General features: G+C 54.8%; 1 protein-coding gene across 1 annotated transcript; it reads left to right on the top strand.

Annotated features, from left to right (window-relative positions):
• Positions 1–206: 206 nt before the first annotated feature.
• On the top strand, positions 207–5815 carry CD79B (CD79b molecule). The gene is made up of 6 exons (XM_005532550.3): positions 207–344; positions 2164–2205; positions 3096–3404; positions 3884–4002; positions 4257–4298; positions 4633–5815. The coding sequence occupies exons 1-6, from the start codon at positions 278–280 to the stop codon at positions 4729–4731; spliced, it is 678 nt and encodes a 225-aa protein (XP_005532607.1). The 5' UTR covers positions 207–277; the 3' UTR covers positions 4732–5815.
• The last annotated feature ends 3469 nt before the right edge of the window (positions 5816–9284 follow it).

Below are 9284 nucleotides of genomic sequence, written 5' to 3'. Positions count from 1 at the left end.
AGTGCCCAGGGACACGGAGATGGCCAATGCGGAGGGACAGGAGGATGGATGGAGCGCAGGGTGCCCAGCCCACAGGCACGGCCGCCCCAGCGTCTGCCCCGCATTCAAAACCAGCCCCGAGGGAAAGTCCCCAGCGGGGAGGATTTACATGAGCAGGAAAGGGGCCGTGCAGAGCAGCAGCTTTGCCATTTTTAGGTGCTGTAGGCAGGGTAGTGGGAGCAGCCGCTGCTTTTGCAGAAGCACAGGGTGGATGTTTCCCTTCCCTGGGCACTGAAATATGGCTGATCTGGGCACGAGGCTCTGGCTGCTCCAGGTGACCCTCTGGCTGCTGGCTCTGCTCACAGGTAGGCTCCAAACAGGGTTTGCACTGCAGAGCAAGGAGCCAGGACAATGGTGTGTCCCCTGCTCAGGGGCTTCCCCCCAGCTCTGCCTCTCAGGGCAATAATTTTAAGCTTTGTGCTGGTCTCTCTCAGTCCTGCTCTGTGCTGGGAGCTTCCCGGGGAGCCCCAGAGGGCACACAGGGCTCGGAGCCCAGTGCCTGCCTTGGGTTTGGCTTTTGCTTCCCTTGGGGCCGAGCAGCCAGGACACGTTCTGGGGCACGCAGGTGGCTTTGGCCGAGTGAGTGCAGAGCCAGCCTGGCTGGGGCTGCAGGTGACAGGAAAAAAGGGTTGTTGAGGTTTTTTAACCATTTATTACTCTCAGAGGCCTGGGGATGGAGCTGGCACATTGCCCAGCCACATCTCTGCTCTGTGGGGTTCAGTGCCCAGAAGCAGAGAAGAAATGGGAGGAAAAAGGCTTTTGGGGTGATTTGTGGGGTCTGTGAACATCTCTGCACTGTTCCCCTTGGAGAAGCAGTAACAAAACCCGGGACATAGCTCCTGGCCCCTTCCAGCTCCTCTTGCCTGATGCAGGGACAGCTGCAAGAAACCAGAGCAGATCCCACCCTCAGAGGGAAACATGTGCCCATGGGATAAAGGGCTCCTGTGGTGCCCACACAAGTCCAGCATGGATTCAAAGCTGCAGGGTTTGAACTTGGCTCTCATGATGCCTTCGGGGGAGGACAGGGGAAGTTCTTTTTGTCACCTGTGGCTGCAATGGAACTCCTGACTTGGGGGGGTGTGCAGGCTTTCAGGTGAGGAACCAGCCTGGTCTTCCTTTAGAAACACCAACAGAACCTGGAGGGCAAAGCCTTGGCTGGTGGCACTGCAGGTGACAGGGACACACAGCCAGGGCACAGCCAGGACAAAGAGCATCTCCCATCCTGGAAAAAACTGGAATGGGGCTAGAAGGGAAGATTTGCCTGCAGAGGTGTCGGTGCTGAATGTGAACAGTGCAGCAAGGACCTGGAAGGAGCTCTGGGGCAATGAGAGGAGCCCCTGTCCAAGCCAGGAGGTCCCTGCAGGCTGGGAGTCTGCAGGAGGGTGGCAAAAAGCTCAGGCTGAGGAACTGAACCTTTCTTCTTTTTCTGTTCCTTTTTCTCTCTCTGGGGATGGGGAGGTTTGCAGCTGCAGGGAAGTGCTGCAGCCCCAGCCCGGTGCCAGCTCCTCCAGGGGGTTTGGTGAATCTCCATCGAGAGGAGGGAGCTGGGCACTCAAGCAGGGCAGTAAACAGGGCTGGGCTTCCTGCCCAGCTGCAGCAAGAGGAACCAGGCCCAGCAGCACTGGAGCTGTGGGCAGGGCACCCGTGGGTGCTGGGGGGGTCCCCAGCTCACCCTGCTTCCTGCACTGCAGGTCCCACTGCACCAACCCACAGCCCTTGTCCTGGGGGGCTGAGTGGCCCCAGGACCTGGGAACACCCCTGGCCATCACAGGGCTCCGAGCCCAGGAATTCCCAGCAGGGAAGGGTTTCTGGTTGGTTCAGAGAGTGGAAATGCAGAGCTGGGAGTATCTGGAGTATTCTTGAGAGGCATCAGCCTCAGGGACATTATAGAGTGCATGTTTCACTGGGGTATTGATCAAAAAACAAGCTGGAAAATTTTCAGTAGACAGGATGGAAAGGGGAGGGTTTGTACCCAGACCTGCGCTGCCCTAGGTGTTCTGAGCAGGGCTCTCTTGTGGCTCCTCAGAGCTCCATCCCATATGGAGTGGGCAGGGCACATCCAGCCCACCAGGGACATTCTCGTGGGCTCCTGGCCACCACCTCAGGCCCTCTCCTGTCTTGCAGGTGGGACCTCAGCAGACGAGACCAACACCGGGAACAGCACAGGTACCCTCAGACCTGTCAGGCCCCTCCCCTGTGTGTGTCCCCAGGGTCCCTCCTGTCCCCAGAGAGCCGCTGTCCCACCACCCACAGGCCTTTCCCCCCACACAGGCCATTCCCAGGCTGTGACATCCCTCATGGCTCATCCCCAATCCTGCACCTCCCTCTCCCTCTGCAAAGCTGGATCTGCTTTATCTTTCCTGAGCACCCACAGGTTTTCCCTCTGCGTTTGTTGCATGACCAAGCCTGGGACCAGCACTGAGCATGTGCCACAGCACTTGTGCCATTGTCCTTGTGCCATTCCTACCCATGGGGCTCTGAGGGTGACCTCTGCAACCCAAATGGGCTCTCAAAGTCACCACTATGGGACTAAAACATGACCAAAAAAATACAAAATAAAGCAAAAGGAAAAAAAAAAAAAAAGTGGAAGCAAAAGAGAAACCAGCTGGGATTCTGCAGGCTGTAATTTTGGAGCTGGGATTAACTAAATGTGCACAGAGAGGGGTGGGAGCAGGACAGAAGTATTGGAGCAAAAATTCCCACAGAAAATTGGAGTTTCCATTAAAAGCAGACTTCCACCAAAAGCCTCAGATCTCATAGAATCACAGAATATCCTGATTGGAAGTGATCCACAGGGATCATCCAGTCCCACTCCTGCCCTGCCCAGGACACCATCACAACCCCATCCTGTTCACCCCTGGAGCACTGTCCAAACTCTCCTGGAGCTCCGGCAGCCTCGGGGCCGGGACCATTCCCTGCGGGAGTCTGGGATGAGGATAATTCACCAAAACCAAGCCGGATGCTCAAAAGCAGCACGAAAATGGGAAGCTCTTTGTTCGGGAGGTGCCGGGGGGCTCTCACGGGAGTGGCTGCAGTGACAGCCTTGTCCCCTGCAGGTGGCAGGTGTCCCCCGGTGTACCAGAACCTGCGCTACGTGGCCGTCAAGAAGAACATGCCCATCTACCTCATCTGCTACCCCCAGGAGCCGCAGATCATGCAGTGGTACAAGACAGCAGAGGACAGGGATGACCTCTCTGTGCTGGATCAGAACATGCCTGGCTACAGCATCGAGAGGACGAACGTTTCCATCAACCTCACCCTCTTCAGGACCAGCTACAAGGACAGCGGGATCTACGTGTGCGACAGGAAGGGTGTGGCGAAGAAGGAGCAGCTGCACTCGTGTGGGACAGAGCTCCGGGTCATGGGTGAGTGGCAGCTCCCCATGCTCCTGCACCCCAGGATATGCTCTTTCTCCTCTCCCATTCTCCATATGAACCCCACATGGTGCTCTCACACCTCCTCCTCTCCCTGTGCTGGTGGGACCCTCTCCAGCCCAGCTGTGGGTGCTCTATGGCACCACAGAGGTTCTGCTCCTCACTGCCAGCCCCAAGGAGCAGTACAACCTCCCTGGGTCTGCCCTGGCATGTCCATCCTGCAAAAAACAGGATGTCCCTCTAATAAATCAGATTTCTCCTGCTCCTGGTGACTGCTGGGTGCTGCCCAAGGTGTCCCATGCCAGAGCTGGTCCCCGATGCCAATCCTGGGGGCAGCTGCAGTGCTCTGGTCTCTCCCTGGTTCCCACATCCCCCCTTTGTGACCCACTCTGGCCATGCCGAGCGAACCCCTCTCCCTGCAGCCTGGCACAGAGGTGAGACCTGGGCTCTCCCTGTGCTGTTGCTCCCAGGTACCACCAGCATCAAGCAGATCCAGAACAGGAACACTCTGAAAGACGCCATCATCATCATCCAGTCCATCATGCTCGTCATCTTCATCAGCATCCCCATCCTCCTCTTCCACGATAAGGCAAGTGACAGTGACTCCAGCAGAGGGGATGTCCCCAGCTGGGTTCAGTGTCCTGCAGCGCATCCCAGGGCATGGGATGGGTTTGGGGTTGTGGGTGGGAACGTGGATATCTGAAGTGGGAACAAAACCATCTCAATTGCTCTGTGGGGACTCCGTGGATGTGCCTGTGGAAGTGGTGGGACCTGGCCCGGGGGACCAAGGCTGAGGACAGGGGATCCTGGAGGGTGCTGACACCAATGTTTGACTCTCCACAGGGTGAAGAGAAGAAAAGCCCAGAGGAGGACCACACCTATGAGGTAATTAATGATAGCAGGACCTTCCTAACACCACCCTGAGCCTTGGCACAAGGGGTTGTGCTGGTTATCTGCTGGGGGGTCCAGCAGCCCCTTCCTTGGGAGGAGGATCAGGGCACCTTCTTCCCAAATTCCACATCAGCTGTGCTGAGCTGCCCAAGAAGCAGCCAGTGCACATCCAGCAGCCAACATCCAGCCATCTCCATCCTCTCTCCCTGTCAGAAGCTGCTCTGGTCTCAGGGGGAACAGCCTGGGAGGGTCCCCAGCTGAGTGTCCCAAGGGATGTGCTGTGGCTGGAACCCCCTCCCATGTCCCACCATCCTTGTTGTTGCTGCAGGGGCTGGAGGTGGAGCAGATGGCCACCTACGAGGACATCACTCCTTTCCGGGACGTGAAGGCCAAGTGGGCAGTGGGGGAGCACCCAGGTGAAGAGTGAGGGGTCCTGCACCCTCTGCCAGGCCCTGCCAGCCCCCGTGGGGACGGATCCCCTGGAGCTGCCTGGATCCTGGATCCTGGATGCTGGGCTGCATTCCCGGGCTGCAAACACCTGCACAGCCCAGCTCAGGGCTGGGAGCCTGCTGCCCTCGGGTGCTCGTGTCCAGGCTGTGTCACCGAGGCTGTCCCTGTCCCCACCCCACAGACCAACCCCTAAAGCCTCTGTAGAAATTAGGAGCCACCTGTGATCCCCCAGTAGCAAACTGGTCCCACAGCCTGGGCAGCCCCACGCCCAGCACTGAGCTCCAGCCTGGTCCAGCCATGGAAGGACTGGGAATGAGGGCTCTGCTCCAACTCCACCACCCTGGGAAGGACAGGACCGGGCACCGCGAGGACACTGCCAATAGCACTGCGTGAGTGTTGTGAGAAGCAGATTTGGGGCCGCTCTTCAGCTGTCAAAGCTGTGTCCACAGGCCCAGCTGGCAGAGGTCTGAGGTGGAGGATCCCCCAAAAGCACCTCTTTTTCTCCAAAGACTATGGAAAAGCTGGGGAGAAAGGTCTCACCCAAAGGCTTGCTGCTCTCCAGGCAAGAGCTGGCCCCTGTCACAAGGTCATCCCCATGGGGAGGGACATGCCTGACCTCAGAACATCTGGGAAAGTTGTAAATTGTGGGTCACAAACCTCCAACTGCTTTGGAAACTCTAATAAAGGTAATGGGTAAATCCTCATCCTGCTCTATCCTGCCATGCTCATTCCAGGGGTGTCCCATAACCCTGGTGCTGATTTCCTGGTAATAATGAGCAGCTTTTTGGGTCCAGCGTAGCTGGAAACCAAACTTCACCTCTTCAAACTTCACCCTGAGGGCAGGCAGGGATGGACAGCCAAGAGCAGATGTGAGGCTCCCGTGGGGACCTCAAAAATCCCAAAACATCAGCTTGGGATTGGAAAGAGAATCACCAGGATCCAAAGCAGGAGAACGGGCTCCAGGACCAGCAGCTCTGCTCTCAGCTAGATATGGTCTTGAAGGAGAAGCTACAAAACATCTGGAGACTGGGTTTGTAAAGAAATGATTTTGGCATGGCAAGTGGTGGGCTCAGGGCCAGCCAGGCACCCAAACTGGGGCTGGGGGGGCACGGTGGGGGTGGGGGCTTGGTTGGGAAAGGGTGACAAGGACATTGTGGCTCAAGCTGTCCCCTCTCAGAGAGCCCAAGGCCTCTGTGTCCTGATGTTTCACGACATTTTGGGCTCCAAGAAGCTCCTGCAACTGCTCTGCACCCCAAAAACAGCCAGAGGAGGGTAAAATTCTAAGCAAAAAGGGCTTTTCAGAAGTAACAGGATGGTTCTTTACTAGTAAACACCTCTGTAGGAAACTGGAATTCAATTTAAACAGCACAAAGAACAGAATTTTAAAATTTATTTTTACTAGTTAAATAGAACTACCCCAAATTAGTTCTGCCACATATATATAAAAGTTATTTAAGCATATTTTACTTATAAAATGGGTTAATTTAAAAAAGGAGCATTCACAGGGAGAAAAAAGAACTGGCTGCCACATTTGCCAAGATTTTAGGACTAGCAGAGCTCATCTCTCCATTCCTTGTTTTCAGTTTCCAAATGGAAGATGGAAGTTTTTTCTGGCCTTCCCAGCTCCAGATTCCTCAATTTTCCTGAGTGCAAACAACTCATTCAAGTGACTAAACAGAATAATAGAAAAAATAAAGAAAATTTGCCGTTTGCACCTGGTGAGGAACCACTGATGTCAAAAGCAGTTTTTGTGACCCCAGTCCTGCTCTGCTGCTCCCTCAGCCCAGGGCTTTGGCCTCCTTTAAAATGGCACAAGTAAATAAATATTTCTGTACTGTTGTTGGTTTATTTGAAATGCTTGGAGTAGTTTCCAAGGAGCCTGGAGACGGAGGTTGGTTTCTTTCTATATTGAGAGTGGTTTGTGTTTAAAACACATTTAATGTAAATAAATATTTCAGTATAAACAGCCCAGGCTCTGTATTTTGTCCTGATTTCTGTCATTGAATGATGGAATCATTCAGGCTGGAAAAGCCCTCTAAGATCATTGTGTCCCCCAGCACTGCCAAGGCTACCACTGACCCCTGTCCCCAAGTGCCACATCCACACAACTTTTAAATCCTTCCAGGGATGGGGACTCCAGCACTGCCCTGGGCACCTGTGCCAGGGCTGGACACTCCCTTCAGGGAAGGAATTTTCCCAATATCCAACCTAAACCTCCCCTGGCACAGCTTGAGGCTGTTTCTTCTTGTCTTTGGGAGATGAAACCGAGCCCCACCTGGCTACAACCTCCTTCCAGGTAATTGTAGGGAGGGAAAATCCCTGTTTTCCATTGAGATGCTCCAGCAGACAGGTGGGGTTGCAGTGCTGGGGAGCTGAACCTGTGGGTTCAGCCTCATCTTTCCACAGGAGTTCAGTGAAACTCAGCAGTTCCAGCTCTGGTAAATAATCCCCATAAATGTGAAATGGAATTTCCCCTGGAGCAGTGAGTTAAGAGAGATAATGCTGCACACCCTAAACCTCTGCAGAGCTGGGCTGTGGCTCAGCAGGAGCTCCTCGGTCAGGATTCCCCCAGGCTGGGGATCGCCAGGGCCCCGGGAGCTCCAGAAAAAGCTCTTTCACTTATTTAAAAGCTCAGGGAAAGGTGGGTGGACACTGGGCCATCCTGAAAAGAATGGAGGGGATTTTTCTCTTCCAAGGGATGTGGAAATCACGGAGTGTGATTCTGCTTTAGATGGGATGCTGTGGCTTGGGAAAGCAGGGATTGGAGAGCCAGAAAATGGATATTTGGGAGCCGCTTATGCAAGCTCGGCTCTGCCCGGCCCGGAGCTCCTCATGCGCCGCTTCTGCCTCATTTACTGCCCAGACAGCGCTGGGGACAAAGGCAGCCTCGGGCAGCCCTCGGCACGAATCATGTGGATTTATCCCCGCTGGCAGCAGCAGAGCTGAGCAGGACACGCAGGAGCTGCAGTGCCACAGCAGCAGCTGCGGCTCGGCTCATCCCTGAGCAGCGCTGACACATCTGAACACGACCTGCTGCGGAAAACACAAAAACACGCCCAGATGTTGCCGCTGTGGGGTGACGGGACACCTGATAGCGGCAGGACCCGCTGTTCCCTCTGCTGCTGGGACTGACATTTCCCTGTGACACCACCGCGTCTCCAGCAGCAACACCCGGGGGCTTCTCGGAACATCCCTGCTCTCTCTCATGTTTATCGAGCAGCGCTCCTCTCTCTACTCCAGCAGCTCCAGCGGCTCCGGGGCTGATGCTGCTGCTTGGAAACCGAAGCCACACACAGCAAAGCCGGGTCCTGGGGGAGCCAAACCAACCTCCCGACACAGGACACCCCCTGAACAGCAGACAAAGGCCAAACCGGTGTGGTTTGGGGAAATGGGGGCTTTATGCAGAGTAAAAGTCCTTTAAATACCCCCTGGAGCTGCCCATCCCAGGTTCTGTTTTTCTCAAGGGATGGATGGGCTGTGTCCTCTCTTCTTCAAGGCCAGGCTGGACGGGGCTTGGAGCAGCCTGGGACAGTGGAAGGTGTCCCTGCCCATTGCAGGGGGTGGCACTGGATGAGCTTTAAGGTCCCTTCCAACCCAAACCACTCCATGATTCTCTGATTCCATCTTCCCCATCTCCTCTTCCCCATCCCTCCTATCTCCTTTCCACACCCTTACTCTCCTTAATCCCACGGTATTTCACGTTTGCATCTCGGGCAGGAGCAGGAAGGTGTTCATGACCAGGTTTTCCCAGAGCCTTGTCCAGCTGAGGATCAGAGGAAGCTTCCAGAGCTCTATCTGACAACATCCAGACAGCTCTATCCCCAGAAATAATAGAGAGGAAAACATCACAGAATTTTGTATCATAATCCTTTAGATTGGAAAAGGTTTCTAAGAGCATCAGTCCAGCCATTCCCCCAGCACTGCCAAGGCCAGCACTAACCCCTGTCCCCGAGTGCCACATCCACACAGCTTTAAATCCCTCCAGGGATGGGGACTCCAGCACTGCCCTGGGCACCTGTGCCACAGCTGGACAACCTTTTCAGGAAGAACTTTCCTTAATATCCAACCTAAACCTCTCCTGCTGCCACTTGCCACTTCCTTTAAGCCAGAAATGTCCCATGCTGGCCGGTCAGCCCTGGGACCTGTGGGCCAAGGCTGCAGAGCCAGGCAGGAACATCAGGAGGACACAACCAATTCCACCATGATCTGATTTGGTACAAGTCTTGCTGTGATGAGGAAACTTTTAATTGCAATAAACAGGAGAATTATGGCGAAATCATGGGGCACTGAGGCAAACAAAGCTGCCCAAGCTGCACATCTGTGAAAATGCCTGTGATGAGGTAGCACCACCATGAACACTTGTGCATTTATGCAGGGGGAATGTGCAGAGCTGTTGTTGTGATCATGAACACACAGATCCATTTTAAACAGACCCCCTGCTATATAAGGGCGGGCTCCACAGTTTCCTTGACCAGATGAAAGGAGGAAACATTCCCAACCAAGCCACACCTGAGCAACTCACCAGCAGAA

Source organism: Pseudopodoces humilis, chromosome 29, assembly GCF_049639895.1.
Source record: "Pseudopodoces humilis isolate 2021_Gansu_Grassland_sample_001 chromosome 29, ASM4963989v1, whole genome shotgun sequence".
Lineage (NCBI taxonomy): Eukaryota > Metazoa > Chordata > Aves > Passeriformes > Paridae > Pseudopodoces > Pseudopodoces humilis.
The sequence above is the reverse complement of the archived record's forward strand: the minus strand, read 5'-3'. Positions and strand labels throughout refer to the sequence as shown.